Source organism: Pristis pectinata, chromosome 23 (genome assembly GCF_009764475.1).
Source record: "Pristis pectinata isolate sPriPec2 chromosome 23, sPriPec2.1.pri, whole genome shotgun sequence".
Lineage (NCBI taxonomy): Eukaryota > Metazoa > Chordata > Chondrichthyes > Rhinopristiformes > Pristidae > Pristis > Pristis pectinata.
In genome coordinates, this window is record NC_067427.1 from 17,774,833 (window position 1) to 17,793,779 (window position 18,947).

The following is an 18,947-nucleotide window of genomic DNA, read 5'->3' on the forward strand; positions in this document are numbered from 1 at the left end:
GTTGCGTGATAGAATATGACTGAAAGGTAAAGCAATACTTAACCTGACTCTATGCTGATCTTGTATGATATAATCATCAATTATTCAGTGGAATTTGAAAGGTTGGACCGCAAATCAAGTGAAGATATAAAAAGGTAATATCTTCATTGCAAATACCTGAGTCTCAAAATGTAATCAAGTTTGCACCTACAGGAATACCAAAAAGTAGTACAAAGTCTGTGACAGCGATGTTGAACATTGACTTTGGATGAAGAACAGGACTCAAGGGGCTATTTGGGCAAAATGAGCCTCAAGGACATAGGATCTCCAAATAGGAAAGTCATGAATAACGTTTTAGTCTAAGATTAAGTAACTTTGATCTCTGTGGAAGAATATTGGAAGATTCAAGAGAATTAATGTTACAGCATTAGAAGAAAGGTTATCAGAAGAAAGAAATGAAGTTCATTTTCAGAGAAGTGCTAGTTCTATTAAGTGGAAATTATAGCCTATTCTAATCTCTGGATGAAATTGAATGAGTTGCTTTCACTCAGTTGGCTTTAATATTTTTGTGCGAGGATTAATTTTTATTGTCAAAATCTGCCCTAATTTGTTCTGTAAAAACTGGGAAGGTCTCACTCAGTTCCATGATTTTTCAGTAGATAACAGTTTTCTTAGACTTGAGGGGAAAAAGAAACTCAAACTGCCTTGATGCAAACTGCCAAAGTATCAGCTTTCCTATATGACCTGTCCACCTCAAGGCAGGCAAGGTTAAGCTGATTTCACTTGGTTACTAGTCTGAAATAGATAGAATTCAGACCACAGAAGGTGAAAAGGGGAGTATTTCAATTCATCATATGATACAAGATACACATTGTCAATTTAAGAACCTACTTTTCTTCTACGGACTGAGTGGTATTCTCTGCTGCAGATGTTTTCTCTGGAGGTCCTGTCCGCTCCAACTTGCTATAAAGTTCCAAAATTTCAGTCTGTAAAGTTTGTGTAATTCGTTTTTGAGCTTCATAACGGCTTTCTGCTGCTTGCAGCTCTCCACTGAAAGAAATATAGAGTAGATTTTCATTATAGACAATCAGGGTGGTCAGATGTCTTCAATACCAATCCTCCCTACTACAACCCAATTCCCAGTGAATCATTCAGATGCCAACATTGAGAAAATAATAAAGCTCATCTTGTAACTCAAAAGGGTAAATGCACCACTATAGCAAGAAACCCTACCATGACCTTGGACATGTACTGCACCACAATACCTAGCCATATTTTTAACATTCTCCAGGTATTTTTTTTGCTCCATTAAAAGGTGCTCTTTCTTATTCAGCTGGCCTTCGAGTTCCATTATGCGCCGCTGTGATGCCTCCATCCGCTGGACTTGCTGCTGGATGCGGTTCCTCATTTTCTCCTTCTCTCGAATTAAAGTAGCCCGAACCATCTCTGTCTCTGCTGCCTGAACAAAATGACAAAGGTGAGGTGGGGAGAGGGGGAAGGAAAGAAAAGGATCTTACATGAACATTAGCAAATTGTATTCTAGAGGAGAGTCTGATATAAACAACCAAGAAAACAAGTATATGACATCAATTTATATTTTACACTCATCTGCTGGGGGGCTGTTTAAAATTTCACCTGAGGAATTGCACTTCCCCAAGAGATAACTATACTTGTAACAGAATGTGCTCTATAAAGTTGTCACAATGTGATTACACCCTCATGCCAATCAGAAACAGAACAGCACAACTACTATCAGTAAACTATAGTCGCAGTTACATACACAGCTTCCATAAGAAATTCAAAACAGTGATAATGGGGATAGACAAAGCTGGAGAGAAGTCTTGCAGAAAGACCCACTTGTATACATTAAAAACAATGCCAGAACAGAATGTAGTGACTCAAATATGAAATGAATCAAGTCAGAAAATACTGAAATCACTCAGCAGGTCAAGCAGCATCTGTGCAGCAAGAGAAATAGTTTATGGTTCATGTTTTTACATTTAGGCAATTCTGATGTTTTTCCTCTCTCCACAGAAGCTGTCTGACCTGGGAGTATTTTCAACATTTATTTCTGACTTCCAATATCAGCAATATTTTCAAAATGGGCATTGGTCTTATTGTTAAGGCAGTATATAATTAGAAGGCAAAGTGAAATATCCCGAGGCAATCCACAAAAGCACAATCTGACAAAGTTACAAGAAAATTAGGTCAGTTGAGCAAAACTTGGTCAAAGAGAGCTGGAGATCTTTTAGAATCAGAATCATAGAAAGATACAACACAGACACTGGTCCTTCAATCCATTGAGCCTGACCTGAGCATCAACTACCCATTTACACTAATCCTACATATATCCCTTCTTTTTTTAAAAAATGGAATGCCTGACTGAGAACCTATGCAGCCCAAACACAGCCATGTGAAGGGATATACAAAGGGAATCAGCGATAAATGGGTTGATTAAAATGAAATCAAGCAGAGATCAAAAGATTGAGGGCTAGACATGGCTAAAGGGATAGAGGAAGCCATTGCAGGGTACTGGTCAAGAAGAGAATTTCAAAAACTAAGGTATCAACACCCCTGCCATGCTTTTCACAGCTTAGTTTCCCCCTTGTACAAAGCTAGAAAGGCTAATTCACAGGTTCACAGTGATCAAATTTAAAGATTCCTATACACCACTGCTACAGATTTGACAAATTTCTCCAGTGACTCCAGTTTCAAAGAACTGCTGAACATGAAGTGTTTGTTGAGCTTCAACATACACAATCAAGTTCCAACAAAGCTCTGCCAATAACCTTACCTTAGCGGAGCCCAGCTGTGAGTGTAGCAATTTCTCCATATGCAGTTCGTTCACTTCGCTCAGAAGCAGGAGCTGTTTATTTAGCCATTCCATCTGTTGCTGCACAGACTGGGTACTGGTGAACTAGAAGTAATACAGAGATGATCAGCATTTCATTGTGAACAAAGGCACAGAACGGAGGGTCAAGGAAGAAATGCTGTACAAAGGATGATGGGAGATTAACAGATGGGCTTTTGTTTCCTTGCAGCCAAAAAACCAACATCTACAGCACTGAATGAGGCAATGCCAAGAGGTCTGGATACTGGGACTCCCAATTCTCTCCATAAAATGGGAGCTCAAGAGGAGACAGGAGGGGTAGGTTTGGAGGAAGAGGATTTCACAATGGATAACTTGCTTTAAATTAACAGCAGTATAAAACCTATTATTAGGTGATCACCTTAAACAAACCTAATTACGTACGGTAGTGCATTTCAGTTACGGGACTAGCAGTCACAGTTCTGGATCATTGAATGCCACCATGGCTGCTGGGGAATTTGAAGTAATTAAATAAATCCAGAATTAAAGATAGTCTCAGGTCATGGTAACCATGAAAACACCAGTCATAAAACCCCATCTGGTTTACTGAGGTCCTTAGGAGAATGAGATCTTCTGTCTTCGCCCATGCTGACTCATTTGAGACTCCAGATCCACCAACATAGTTGGCTCCAAATGGAGGGGTAATTAGGGATGGACAATAAATGCTAGCATTACCGATCATTCAATGTAAGCAGACAAAACATTAGCCTGCACTTAGAAAGATTTCAGTTAGTTAGTTTCAGAAGTAGGAAACTACAGTTTCCTGCTTCACATTTTCCAAGATTTATATTGCTCATCTGGACCTGAACTGTGAAGGTACAATTAGCAGAAATCAACTAAGGGGGAATCTAGAACTAGAAGGCACAGGTTTTAAAATGAGAGGGGAGAAATTTAAAGGAGATCTGAGGGGCAAGTTTTTCCACAGAAGATACTGGTCATCTGGAACAAGCTGCCAGAGGTGATGCTAGAAGCAGATACAATTGCAAAGTTTATAAGGCATTTTGTCAGATATTTGGGTAGGAAAGGCATAGGGGGATACAGGCCTCGTGCAAGCAAATGGGATTAGCATAGACAGACATCATGGAGGTATGCTGAGAGGGCCCATTTCTGTGGTGTACAATTCCATGAAATAGCTTTGAGGGCAGGTAATAAGAGTGCTTAAAGTAGCCACATCAGTTCAGCAAGTATTTGGATTTATGTCCAAGTGCTTTGAAGCCACAGCTTACGACTTTTGACATCTTTAAACCAGCACCTCAGTGTGGCGCTCCCTCAGCACTGCTGCACTAATGCACTCAAACTTCATTAAGCTTGACTCAGATGATGGCATTCCCACCAGGTAACTAAAAGCAGGATCAAATGTCTTCCTTCCTCATCAGCAAACAATCCAAAAGTTTAGTCAAAGTATGCAGCAATAATTGTGTAGTAACTTGGAGAAAGTGTCTAAAATTTGGAAGAGCAGTGGGGGAAAAAGAAATGTTACTCTAACATTGCATAGGTACTTGTAAAGGAAGCTTTACTCTACCCTTGCTATATCTATTTTGGATATTTCATCAGATAGAAAAGACTTGTTCTGTATCTACATCATGCATCTGATCTGCACTCAGTGGGAAACTCCATACCCTGTCAATGAGAATCATATTTGTTTACTGACATGGGCCAAATGGAAGCAAATGTTGGGAATGTAATTATCACAAGTCAAGGCCAGAATAAGGAAGGAAAAACATTCATAACATTAATCAATGCCAACTGTCAATTTACCCAAGCCAGTTTAGGATTTTATTTCTATCAAGTAAACTGTCACATTCCTTACCTTCTCAGTCATCTGGTTCAGTAGATATGCTGTGTTACATGCTTTGTTATTGGCTTTCTGTAGCTCCAGCTTCAATTCTCCTATTGTCTTCTGACAATCTTGTAGCTTATTCTAAAAAAAATGGAAATGACATGAAACTGGATATGCTCAAAACTCAGGATACAAAGATAATGGATGTATTATATAAAATTGTGGCCTCTGTCCCACTTACCTTTCCAATGTCCAAAAATTTACCAAGTTAAACCAACCTTTCTTCCAACCCAGCAGCACAGCAAAGAGTTCTGTACATTTCATCAACTCAATTCACCACTTAATACTAAACAAGATCATTGGACTAAATGTGGTAGTGCTTTGAAAGAGCTATGCAAAAATATTTCTACTTGCCACTTTTGAAAATTATGAATCCATTTCTATTCTTACTCTTTTGCCAATTGTATTAAATTTGTGATCTTTGCTTCGTGTCTCCTTCCAATGAAAACCTCATTTTAACAAAACCATTTTTTGTATTGCTACCATTAACACTATAGGTAAATTTTATTTAAATCTTTTTAAAATTGCATGGATTTAGCCTCAACTGCTTTTGCCCAGAGTTTTTAACCCCCATACATCCTCAACCTTGCGCAAGTCACCTTAGAGTAGACAGTTGAACTCCAAATTAAGATGCATTGGTTTGAAGTACCTACCACATTTATTCAGATAGCTTTAAAATATTTTCAACATTGTTGTAAGCAGATCTAAAGTACCAACATAGCTTGAAAATATAACACTTATTCCTTTATTCTCACCAGATCAAAGCCCTAAAACTCCCTACCCAACAGTGCTGTAGGAATACCTTCACCACACAACCTACATTGGTTCAAGGGAATTCATCACCACCTTTTTAAGGACAACCAGGAATAACCAAAAAGGTTGATATCCGATTAATAAAAGGGAATTGGAGTAAAGCAAATTCTACCATAAATATTGGATTCAGTGGAATTTTATTGATTAGTAAATAATGAGTTACTTTACTGGAATGCATTTTGTTTTCCTTTTTACTAACTCGATGTACTTGTCTGGAATGATCCGGCTGAATCCACGCAAACAGACACTTTTCACCATCTTAGTACAAGTGACAGTAATAAACCAATTCCAAGATGAATTGTGTACAGGTGTGTGCTGGAGCTTAACAGGCACAATAATCTCTAACTTCCAATTTCATCCCAAATTAGCCCAATTGCAAGTTTCCAATAGTCAGTCTTTACCTGTAGTTCCTGGCAGCTGGCACGATAGTCATCACGTCCCTTCTGGAGCTCTGCAATCTGGCTGTTAAGGTGTCCAGTGATAGATTCTTTCTCTTTCTTCAGCTGCTGATACTTATCCTGCTCGACAATCAAACTGTGCTTGAGAGATCCGATATCCAATTCTTGGAGTTTCAGCTGGTCCTTCTGCACATCAGGGTTGGCAAAAAGAGGAATAAGGCTCAATTGCCATAGTCAGGAAGTAAACTTCATACTATCCACAATGAAGTAGATTAATGTATAATGGTCAAACCTCTCCCCACCTCACTGGTGATTCAGCAGACACCTTACGCCACAAGCTTCATTTGTCTTACCCATGCCTGGTTGGATTTTATTTTTGACTGCACAGTTCCACAATAGCACCAGCCATCCAAGTGGGCACTTTGCAAGTATTAACCAAGACTAAACACAGAACAGCTTATCAGATTTTTCCAGGGTCTGGTAAAGGAGGAAGGATAGCAATAACCTCAATTACATTAGTAGCAATTACTGAACTATCAAGAGGGTAAATCATGAATAGTGTTTCCAGAACAAAACCCTACAACAGATACCAATGTGAATGTTGCCAGGAGACCATTTTCTGCTAAATGGATTCTAATACCTTTTATATATTTAAGATCACTGTTTACAATTTGTGAAAGATTCCATAAGCAGCTAATGACCATACAAATTACATGTTGACTTAAGAGGAATGCAGATAGAATTGAGAGAGCATCTAGGATGCTGTATCGAGAGCACTCTGGGATCTCTTGCATCCAGTTTAGCAGAAAAGGTGGCACAGCAGCTAGTGCTGCTGCCTCTCAGCTCCAGGGACCAGGCCAAGGGCGCTTTCTCATCACAACCACATACCAAAGATGTACATGCATGTTAATTGGCAACTGTAAACAACCCCATAGAATCAAAGGGGAGGGGAGTTGGTGGGCAAGTGAGAACAAGTTGCAGGGAAATAACCAGAGGCAGAATGGGACTAATGGATTTGCACCCTGTGAGACAGTAGGAACTTGACAGGTTCCTTTTGTTCATAGTAAAATATTTATGAGTTTAGAAAATACCCTTCTGGTTCAATATGCAACCAAACAGAAGGGAAAAATATAAAAAGTCATAACTGAACCTTCTTGCACACAATGCACAGAAAGAAATTTATGCAACCTAAAGCAAGGGATATTACTGGAGTAAGTGGCCAGCAAGATAAATGCAAGTGTTTTAAAGCCTCACCATAGCTAAATTTTGTTCCTCCAGTGCAGTTGCCTTGAGAATTTTGCGCAGCAAACGTCTATTCCGAACAGCATGTTGTTCTCGCTTGTAACGCTCATAAAGCAGCTGGTTGTGCAGTAGAACAAGTTGATTCCTAAGAGTGTGCAGCTCATCCATGGGGGCAGAACCTGGGATCAATAGAACAATGTTAAAGATAGAAAGCTACAACTAGCTTTAAAGGACTACAAGCTTTTGCCAAGCTGTAGCAATAACAATTTCTCCTGGCTTTATACAACCCCAAATACAAAAGATCTAATTCCTCACTACCTGACTGCTAAAAAGAGCTTGCACTCACACAGCGTCTTTTGCTAGGTCAAAATCCCAGATACTATGGAGTGTTGAATAAAATTTTCAAATACCAAGTCACAGAGTTACAACAGGTGAAATAGCTGAAGGAACATTTGCCAACAGTAGAGCAATTAAAATAGGGATTGCAAGTGACCAAAATTGACAGTTGACTCGAAAGAGCATATGGCTCATTTGTGGTGGCCAAACTTAGAATGAATAGATGTTTGATTAAAAACTGAAAGCAGGAAATGGGACGAGCCATGGAGAAAATGGAAAACAGGACCAAGATTTAAAATGCAAGTAATTGCCAAAACAGGTGCCAAGGTGTAGTATTCGACAGGACCAGATGAAAGTTAGAATACAGATAGCATATCTGACAAACTCGGGTCCACAGTGCAAAATTAGAGACTGGGAATAGTTCAGTTGGGAGGGAACAAAAACCACAGACAAATCTTGTGAAGTTGCAACTACAAAAGGAAGTAAAATCCGAAAAAATTGGCCCAAGGCTACCTCTTGGTTGTAAAAGCACAAGGCAACAAGAAATGATGAGCACAAGTGTACATTTATGTTCCATTGCAATGCATCAGCTTAATAACCACTCGCCTTAAACTGCAGCTCATAGCAGATGTTGCGTCATTTAGGTTTGTCAGCTTCACTCACTGTAATTGGACAGCATTCACTAATATATAGCACATACCTCCAAAGTGAGTCCAGTCTGCAGATTTGCTGGGCAAAGGCAATCTAAAATTAGTACAGGAAAAAAAAGTAAGAAACTGATATAAAATAGTATTAATCATTTTACCAATTGAATGTTTTCAATTTATGCAAAGTCATTACAATGACAGTGAAATGCAATCAATAATGAACTTCAAGATTCCACTTGAATAGTAAAATGCAGTATTAGTCAATGGCTGTAGCTCCTGTTAACTGTTTCAAGAATCTCACACCTTTTTCTTCATATCTCCCCCTTACCATATTACTGCAGCTTCTGCTTGGAAATGAGCAGATGGTCTTCACTGTAAATAGGACTGCACCTAACTTAGAAGGTCCTCAGCAGTTGAATAGTCCATTGACACTACATTAGGGCTCACGTGCAGAATCATCATTTGAGTAATGTGGCAGTAGGCTGCTTCAGGAGTCAGTAGACCAGTAGGAAAAAAAAAGGAAGAGGTACAAAGTTGTAAAAATGTTGAGTTGCTACCAGTGATTTATGGGATAGTGAAAGCAGTTGCCAGTTTAGCTGGAGGTACACTGACCATGCAGTTCAAGCCCCTTCCCACCCAACTTCTGGGACAATGGCAAAACTCTAGGCTAACGTTTCACTACCATACCGAAGGCTGGTGTGTTTCTGTTGTTGAAGAGGCAGCCTGAAGTTCCACACAACAGAACAGTCACTAATATCTCCAACCAGTAAAGTGTAACATCTCATTTGCTGATGTGCTTTTTCTCCCCAGTGCATGAATTATTGGGAAACTTGGCTTCCAAGAGAACATTTCTAAAGTAATTCATTAGATGGATTTCACTATCAATTGGTGGCAATTCAGCTTTTTGTAATAAAAACACAGCAGCAATGACCTCTACACCTGTAGACAGCTGGGGTGAAGAAATTAGATATATTTAAAAAGTAAGCATCCCAAACTACAGAAGGTGGTCAGATTAAAAATAAATACATTTGGTTAAACTGCAATGTACTCAAGGGCTGTGAGTACTTGGAAGAAAAATATCACAGGGTGCCCAAAGTGGAAATAGCAAAATGTTCCTTCAGTTGATTCACATTGCAAAATAAGATTCTTAGGATTCCGCACAATGCACCTGCCAAACTTAGAGCAGTTTCCTATTACATCAAAAACAAATCGACTGGCTGTAAAATTGGGCAAAAGAGCAGAGCTTAAATTCTCAATGCACATTAAGCCCTGCCCCCGAAAATTATTCTTCTTTCCCACAAGTAAAACAAGACCAATTGAAAGCTGAGTACATTAAAGAAGAATGCTGCAAATTAGAGCTACAACTGCAAATACAATGAGATACAAAATCTGAGTACATGAATACATCAGAAGAGGGAAAACATCAATTAACTATGCTTGGAGACAACACTAGTCTTAATATACAATAACTGAAGTTACCAATGAAATCACAGCATAAGATTTAATGAGGAGACTCTTGCATGGGTTACAAATATCAGAAGTCTCAATTGTGCATTGTAAATTCTACAAAATCATTTGTCCACAACATATTGTATGCAAATTGCTAATACTATGGTTATTTTTTTTATGTGCAGTATTCAAAGCAATGGAAAAGTCTGATTAGTTCACATGCTGATATGATGCTCAATTAAAATAATTTAAAAACAGGAAAGTAGAAGAGACTTGTCCACTGCACCCTGCTACAGAGATGGTCCATTGACATGCTCTGGTCTTCTGACAATACATTCTGGTCTAATGAACAGTGAAAAAGGACCAATTGGTAGGAATACTCCCAGCTGGCACAGGCGCCCTGGGTTGTGAAAAAAATTATAAAAAAAGCATTTGTTTCCAGTGTAGGCTAGAAGTGGATACACATGAAAAGGAGACTGGATGTAGTCCACATGTACTGATCCCTCCTTGGGTTTCTGAATTAACAAGATGTTACCCAAGGTTAATCAGATTCAAACAACAATTGGTTTCTGTTAGTGTACAGCAAAATCTGTTGCTGTGTGCTAACAAAATCTGATTGTAAAAGGCAACACTCTTCTCCTTTGGTGTTTTTGACATTGACTTTCAGAAGATGGCTTGAACAGTGTGGGTGGCCAAATCCCAAGTCACTTAGCCAAAGTTTGAGACCCACTGCTCTGACATCAGAAATAAAAGGACATGCCTGCCCAAACAGCACCTTGTAAAAAGCCAGTGCGTTGAGTGGTGTTATGTCACAAGCTCTGGTTAGACGTGATCCCGAAAACTTCACCTCCATTTCCAATTAACTCATCATTTTTCCCCCCAAATATGTGTTCAGAGAAAGCCATTAAAAACTAATCAGATCCCATTCTGCAGCAGAAGTTATGTACAAAATTTAATTGCTAAGGAAACAGGTTACTCAATCAGGCAAATTAACCAAAACAAGCACCACGTGAGTTAGAAATATTCCATGGTTCCATTTATTGGAAATTAATTGGTGGCTATTAATGATACAATGGTAAATTCTGCACTTACCTGACCATTTTTCTTTGATTGTGGGGATCAGGCTGCACAGGGTAAACTCTAAAATAAACATGGCAGAGGCACTTCCATCAGTTACCTTGCCCAGATGAACAATCAAGACACCTCCAGACATCTCACAGCAATAATTATGCCATGCCATCCAAATGATTGCAAGCTGGAGTGCAAGACCTACCCAGCACTAATCTATTAACTCTAGTTGAGAATGTTGTATAAAGCAGTTGGTTCAATGACTGGAATGTATGAAAGTAACTTCAGCCTTTGCTTCAAACTTAGAGCTGGATAAAAAAGAAAGCTACGAAATGAAAAATCTACGCAATTTTCAAGCATTAACAATTCCAAATAATTTGATCATGTGGGGGGAGAAAAAATACCTTAGAACAATTGAGAAGTACTTTCAGCTTTGTCTGAAAGTATTGAGCACATTCATCAGAAATGTTGTAATGTTGGTTGAAGGATAAATATTGCTTTTCAAAATAATTCCCTGGGACCTTATGGACCTACAGAAGACGGCACAAGGCCTTAGGTTAATGTGTCAGAAAGACAGCACTTGCAATGATGGAACACTTCATTACTGCATTGGGAGTCATACCTTTTCTTTCTACCTTACCTGCTAAGCTCCTTCACATGCGCATCTCCTCCTTGCTGAATCAGCTTATCCAGCACATCAAGAGGTGAGATCAAAGAAGACGATGGATCCTCTAATTGCTTGCCTGCTAACTGTTGAAGTTCAGTGGTTTTCTGTTTAATGAAAAGACTTGCTGCTTTGGGCAAGGCCAATTCAAAAAGGTGTTCATAAGGGAGAGGATGCCCAGTACCAAGGGGAGGAGGTCTCAATGCCTGGACCTTAAACAGGGGACTGGGTGTAATAAGTTCCAATGATGTTGATCCAGCTTTGACCACCTCCTGTTTAATGTTTCCAGAACAGTTTTCACTTGGTTTCTCAATGGGCATAAACCCCTTTTTAACAGGACACTGCTCTTGTCTGCGAGGCTCCGATGCTTTACCAGCTGTTGATGGCACTTGGTGGGGGTCAGTGTGCAATCCCTGTTCAGTGGCAGAATTGGATGATTCTTGCTCACGCTTTGTCTGAGGACCAGTAAGCATTTCAGTTGTGTGTTGAAAAGGAGAGTCAAATCCTCCCCGAATAACCAGGGACTGCAGATCCAAGGATGTAATTTCAGAAAGCTCATCGGCAATAGCAGCTGTTAAAGTTAAAAATATATCCTTTATCTACTGTAAAACTTAGTACAGGTCTACTTATACCATTCTTTTACCCTCCTCTACATAATTGAACATTTTCCTAGGGTCCATTCCTTTGATAAATCTGCAACAATCACCATCTACAGTACATTTGATGTGGTAAGTTGATAAAGATTTCACAATCAGAGTTATTTCACAGAAGTTTAAGATAATTTGCCATGAAGCCACAAAGATATTTTAAAAATTAAAATTTTGGTCAAAGCAACAGTGTTAAGGACACTTTAAAATGAAGGAAGAGGAGATGAAGAAGAAGGGTTAGGGAGAGAATTTCCAAGTGAGGTTAGAGATAGAAATTGATGCAGATACCATAAGAATTTAGAACATTACAACATATAAACAGGCCATTTGCTGCACAAAATCCATGCCAGAGTATGACCACAGGAACCTCTGAAACATTCCTATGTACTATAAAATTACATTTTCATTTATGTTCTCATGTACTTAAACTCTGGTTTAAAAAAAGATTAGAGGGGTGACATGATAGAAAGTGTTTGATGTAATAGATCAGGGCAGATGTTGCCACTTGTTGGAAGAGATCAGAACGGGGAGCCATAAAAAGATCACCAAGACCCTATAAAGAATTCAGAGACACCTCTCTAGTCCAAAAGGTATTTAACGTGTAGAATGTGCTGTAACAAGGAGCATCCAAGATGAATGGAAGTTATACATTTAACAAGGCTCCCCTTAAATAGGACAGCACAGTAGCTCAACAGGTAGCACAGCTGCCTCAGCTCTAATGACCCAGGTTTGTTCTCAACCTCTGCTTTTGTCTAGGGTTTGCATGTTCTCCCCAATCACATGGGATTCTCCCAGGTGCTCTTGTTTTTTTCCCCAAAAGATGTGATATTTAGTATGTTAATTGGCTACTATACATCATAGGTGGGTGGCAGGATAATCCAGGAGTAGGGCATGATGAGTATAATAGAGAAAAGGGGAAAACATGTAAGGGCACTGGATTGATGCAATTGCTCAAAGCCAGCATGGACTCAATGGCCTCCTCTATCACAGGGAAGCATGAGGAACAAAATAAGGTTAAATGATTTAGGATAAGCAGCAGCTTTTGGGGAGCACAAATGCTTGCTTAGACCAAATGAGCCAAATGGCTCATTATTGGAATAAAACCAGAAATATGCTGGGAATACTCAGGTCAGGCAGCATCTATGGCAATTCCGTCTATTGTGCTATCAATTTCAATAACAACCATCTTCTCCCTCCCCTACACTTATTTTACTCCTTCATACAAGGATCTCAAGACCATGAAACTTTACAAATAAAATGCAAAATCTGTACTGTGTGCAGTCACTACAGTACAAAGTTAATCCATTAATTAATTTCTTTTCAAAAAATTGGTCAACTTCCTGCTGTGGATGTTTCCCGAGGAATGACATTTGAAATTTATTGATAGAATTGGAATTCATGGCGAAGGACTCAATTAACCACAGACTCCCAATCATTTGACAATTATCTACCATTATAGTCTGCTGAGTTGATACATCAGAAAAGACTGCAGTATTCTGGATAAAGTTCCTTATGAACACAACTTGGAGGACATATTAATAAAAATTTAGAAAGATTGAATGCGGCACTTAGAATAAAAAAGACTTAATTGTAGTGGAAAAAAATCTTACTGCTTATGCAACAAATCAATGGATTTCAACTACTGCTGGTGAATAAGACATACCTTCTTCATTCTCCTTTTCTGTTCCATCCTCTTGTAGATTCAATCCTTTTATAACCTCTGGTAGCTCTTTCAAGGATACTGTTTTGGCATTCTCATTCTCTAAACCTGAATACAAGATGCAAATAAAAACTGTTGATTACATGAAAACGATACCAAGTCTGACAAAAACAGCCAAATTCTAACACACATGGAGTCAAAGTCAGCACGGAAACAGGCCCTTCAGCCCACCAAGTCCAGACTGAACATTAAGCACCCATTTACACTAATCCTACATTAATCCTTGTTATTTTTTTTTAAATTCTCCTCAACTCTCCCAATATTCTGCCATCTAAGCACTAGGGGCAATTTACAGCAACCAATTAACCTACAAAGCAGATTTTTGGGAAGTAGGAAACCAGAGATACAGTGACAAGGAGAATGTGCAAACATCACGCAGACTGCAGAGGTACAATAATTTACTGTGATGGAGCAGTAGCTACAAAGAGTCAAAGGACACTTGCTTTTGAATCATCCCAGAGAGGACCATGATAATGTAAAGGTTTCATAAGATAGATGTAGAAAAAGCGGTTTATTTGATGAGGCCAAACTAGGAAGGTTAATAAAATAAATCCTACTAAGAGCTAAGAATGAACTTCATCAAATATTGAACTTTCTACCACAAGGAGTGCTTGAAATGGCGAGAGTGAAGATATTTGAGGCAGCAGTGCACAGAGGTCCAATCTGATTATCTGAATCATTTTGGTGGGCCAACTGCATAAAACCAGTTTTACTTAATCCACTCATTACCTGATGCTTCTAATTGCCTTGATTAAGACAACTGCTAGAAACTATTTTTAACTGCTACCAAACATCATCTCCTTATTTAATTGTAAATTACAACTTACGGGTTTGTATATCTGACAGTTGAAGCTGCTTGCAATCATTTTCAGCCTCTTTATTCTGGAGAGTTTGGGTTAGAATCCCAGAAAGCATTTTAAGTTAATCTTTAATTGATTTTAACACTACTAATTGCACCTTCAAGCTATTACATACACCAATTCTACATTTAGTGTCGCATTGATTACGTGACCATTCCATTCTGACTTTGAATGTTTCAAATCAGCTATTTTAAATCTGAACATTCAGAATTGCTAGTCACCTGGTATACTGTATATTCAATCACTTTAACCACTACTTGCCACTGCAAATACTCTTCACCCCCCCCCCCCCCCGCCCACCACAATTCAAGAGACAAAAAGCATTACATTTGATGTAATCTGCATAGATTTCAGCAAGGCTTTAAATAATGTCCCACATGGCAGGGCAACTAAAGTAATTGCCCCCTAGGATGCAGGGAGTGTGGCAAACAGATCCAAAACTGGCTTAATAGGAAGCAGAGTTATTAGTAACAGCTGTTTGACACCAAAAGTCTCATGAATGAAGTTCAAAGGTTGAGTACTCAGTCCTGTAATTTTCAGAAATTATTAATGATTTAGACTTCAATGTAGGGGACACAATTAGAAAGCTTGAATTTGATACAAAACTAGCTGCATGGTTGACAGGGAGGAGGAAAGATGTAGGTGGTCTGGCAGAAAAATGTCACTGGGATCAATCCAGGTGAGGTTATGCATTTGGGAAGGTGTAACAATGCAGTGGAATATACAATAAATGGCGAGATAGAGAGGTATGGAGGAACAGAAACCTTGCAGATCCTTAAGGTAGCAGAACAGCCAAATAAGTGGTTGAAAGGCATGGAATACACACCTTGGTTAATAAAGGTGGTTTTGGTAGAATATACAACACTAATTACACTACAGCTTCACCACTGCATAGAGTTCTGCCCACCATATTAGAGGGTAGAAACGATTGTAAGCTTCTACCCTCTCCTGTAGGAAGATGCTGCCAAGACTGGAAAATTTTAAGCTCTGAGGAAACATTGGATAAACTAGGGTTGTTTCCTCTGGAACAGAAAGGAGGCAGGGGAAGACTTAATATAAGGGGTCTAGAGAGAGTAAATAGGAAGGATCTACTTCACTTAACCATGTGGTCAGGCAGTGTAGATTTAAAGTAATTAGTTGGATGAGGTGAAAGAAAATAACCAGGGGTGGTAGAAATCTGAAACTCCTTGCCTGAAAGGATGGTAGAGGCAGACACCTAAATAATACAGATGTGTACTTGAAGAGCCATAATCTGAAAGGCGACAGACATGATGCTGGAAGCTGGCAAAGACACAAATGGGCTCCTTTTGTACCATATATTTTTCATGATTTCTTATTCTATGATGCAGTAGACCTCCAGACTACCATGAAAAACATCTCAAGCTACTTGTGGCCCTTGGATGAAATGAAGATCAGGAAGAGACTTGTATAGAAGATAAACACAAGCAGTTGGTATTAATAATCTAATTATTATACAATTTTGAGATAAGTTTCAAGGAACAAGTTATTTTTCTCTACTAATTTATAAACTGGAACACATTCATGGGGCCAAGCACTTGGTTATTTACACAATGCAAAACTTTCTACTCACGTGAACTGTCAGCTGCTCCCTTATCACCACTTGTCACATGCTGCTGTCTCTTTAATGGCTTTACATTCTCATGTTTACCATCCTACAACAAAAATACAAATGTTGCACCACTGGTCTTGGAGGAACATTATACCAATATGTCCAAAGTGAAAGATGTCAAGAATATTGGAATCTTTGCAGTTAACATTTAGGTTCTAATTAATACCCAAAAGATGACTAAAGCAGAGCTGCAAGACATTTGAAATTTACAGTTAAATGATATGAAAGCACAAGAAATGGTTACAGCATGGAAGGCAGCCATTCAGCTGTCAAGTCTGTATCAACTGTTAAAACCACCCAACTAATACCACTCCCCCACCCTCCCCCCATAGCCCCACACATTCTTTTCTTTGAGATACTTATCCAGCTTCCTTTTGAATGTTCCAGTTGGATTCACCCCCACTAGTGCCATTAGCCGTACCTTCAGGATTCCAACCACTATGCTGCATAAAGCTTTTGGTCATGTTCGTTTACCATTCACCTTCATTTGGTGTCCTTTGTTTCTCTGATCTCTCCAAGAGTGGACAGCTGTTCTCTACCTACGATCTTAAATACCTCAAATTACCTCAATCCACCAAACCCCTTGTCATTGGAATAATTTTGGTAAATTTCTTCTGCACCCTTGTATACCTTCCCTGACTGTTTGGCTTCATGTTCTTATTGTTCTTTGCCTCCATTTATAAAGCCCATGACCTCTGTGCTCCAAAACCCACAAACTATGCATACGTCCTTGGGTCACAGTTCTTTTATTCTTTAGCATTGTGCCTTGTGGTTTACATTGTCTCTTATTCTGCCATATAGCATTTCACCCTACATACCCAGGCCCATATCATTAACATAGAAAAGCAGTGGTCCTAGTACTTACCCCTGGGGAACTGCATAGTGCATGTCCCTCAAGTCCAACAAACTCTCACTAATATTGTTTCCTATTACCTCGCCAATCTTCAGTCCAAGCTCTCTCAGCCCCTTTAATCTCAATTGAGAGCTTGAATATCACACAATTCAGTCTTGGTGACAAGCCTATTACTGTGGCACTTTATCAAACACCTTTTGCAAGTCATATACAGCAAATCAACTGCATTTTCCTCATCAATCCTCCTTCAAAAACTATCAAGTTGGATACAATTTCCCTTTAACAAATTCTCACTGAACTTGTTACTGGCTAGTGGATAATGTGCCTCTCAAACAGCATTCACACCATAAGAATTGAATCATTATGAACCTGTAAATTTACACCATTCAGATATCCAGCAAGATTTACCTTTCTTGATGGTACTGCAATTGCCGAGTTGCTGCTTAGTTCATTCCCATCTGCAGGACATGGCAGGGAAGGGGATATGGCTGGTGCTTCCGTAGATTGCCCTTTTCCACCTACTGTTTAAAAAAAAAGTCAAAATTAACAAACAGCTCTTCCAACTCCAGTCCTCCCACTTCTAACAAAAAGCATATTGTGAAGGGGAAGTAGTTTTAATCTCAAATTGTATTTCATACTTTGGAAAATGCAATTGGATGATAGATAAAATGACAAAGGATCCATGCACAGTGCTCAAAACACAATCCAATTTATTCTAAAAGGGCAAATTTCCTGCACACCAGGATGGAGAGACAAAGGAGCAATACAGACTCCACAAAATTATGAAAAAGTGACAACAGATAACAAGAGCCAATAAAGATAATTATCCTCTTATGTAAAAACTGTTGGATTTTTAGATTTATTCAGTACTTTTCATGCCTTCTCTTTGCTTTCCTTATTTGCATGAATGTTGGTAGATATAAAACAAAGTTTGGGATGGTGTTCAGAGTCAACTGCTGCAATCTTCCCAATTACAAGCTCTATGAAACTTCGATTCATGAAGTATCAGGTTTTGGTCATAAGAAGCCAATGCTCTTGAATTCAGTGCTCTCTCTCAAAACTCTCCCATTAAAATCAGTGCAAAACCACACATTTGTTCAATCCAGCTTAAATGGAAGTGAATTAACTAATTGCAGTGCTTAGTACTTTTCAATTTACTGTGGAAAGAATGAAAATAAAAACCTCCATTAAACTTCAGAAATCTTGTGATAACTTGAATTTTATAGTCTGTATATCCAGCTGAAAAATGAAATTCAGTGCATTCAGCTTTTGCTTCTCTGCACACAGACAAGCCTACGTCAAGATGCCACGTAGCAGCTCGATAAGTACTCAATTACTCAAAGACTATTGATTAGTGTCACAGCTTCCAAACAGTTTATGTCCAGTGAGCCAAGGGGCTCTTACATGGACCACGAATTGGCTGTGATATACATACCAGGTGTACTGTGGACTCTAGCATACAGGCAGGAGGCACTCTGGGACATTTCATGAAGGCTCGTTGGGGAAAGTCCCCTGGAGGAAGGGGGTGTAGACAGCCCGCATGCTGAAGATGGGCTCCACAGCACATCCTAAAAGGGAGACAAATTCAACTTGATTTTTTATTTATTCATATTTAGGATCTTGATATCACGCACTAAGCTAATATTTATTGCCCATCCTTAATTGCCCTCAAAAGGCAGTGGCAAGCTGCCTTCTGGAACCTAGTCAGTCCTTCTGCTGAAAGTACTCAATGCTGTTGGGTAGGGACTTCCAAGATTTAGACCCAGCAAAGGAAAGATAATACATTTCCAAGTAAACATGGAAGGGAACCTGCAGGTGATGGTGTCCCCACATGCCTCTTGAAGCCCTTCTCAATCTTGGTGGTAGAGATCACACATTTTAATGGTGCACTCAAGAGCTGCTAACTACAATAAATTTTGCAAGATGGTTCAC

General features: G+C 39.1%; 1 protein-coding gene across 4 annotated transcripts in view; it reads right to left on the reverse strand.

Annotated features, from left to right (window-relative positions):
- Positions 1-18,947, reverse strand: part of tsc1b (TSC complex subunit 1b) — a 42,969-nt gene that overhangs the window by 2,346 nt on the left and 21,676 nt on the right. For 3 of the 4 annotated variants that reach the window (XM_052036969.1, XM_052036968.1, XM_052036971.1), the window contains 13 exons: positions 18,451-18,583; positions 17,424-17,536; positions 16,124-16,205; positions 13,616-13,720; positions 11,282-11,876; positions 10,666-10,713; positions 8,178-8,221; positions 7,154-7,320; positions 5,903-6,085; positions 4,659-4,769; positions 2,774-2,896; positions 1,245-1,438; positions 871-1,029 (listed from right to left, as the gene is read on the reverse strand). In XM_052036969.1, the coding sequence (XP_051892929.1) occupies positions 871-1,029; positions 1,245-1,438; positions 2,774-2,896; positions 4,659-4,769; positions 5,903-6,085; positions 7,154-7,320; positions 8,178-8,221; positions 10,666-10,713; positions 11,282-11,876; positions 13,616-13,720; positions 16,124-16,205; positions 17,424-17,536; positions 18,451-18,583 (2,057 nt within the window). The remainder of the gene's footprint in view (positions 1-870; positions 1,030-1,244; positions 1,439-2,773; positions 2,897-4,658; positions 4,770-5,902; positions 6,086-7,153; positions 7,321-8,177; positions 8,222-10,665; positions 10,714-11,281; positions 11,877-13,615; positions 13,721-16,123; positions 16,206-17,423; positions 17,537-18,450; positions 18,584-18,947) is intronic. The other variant, XM_052036970.1, reaches the window with a different exon arrangement.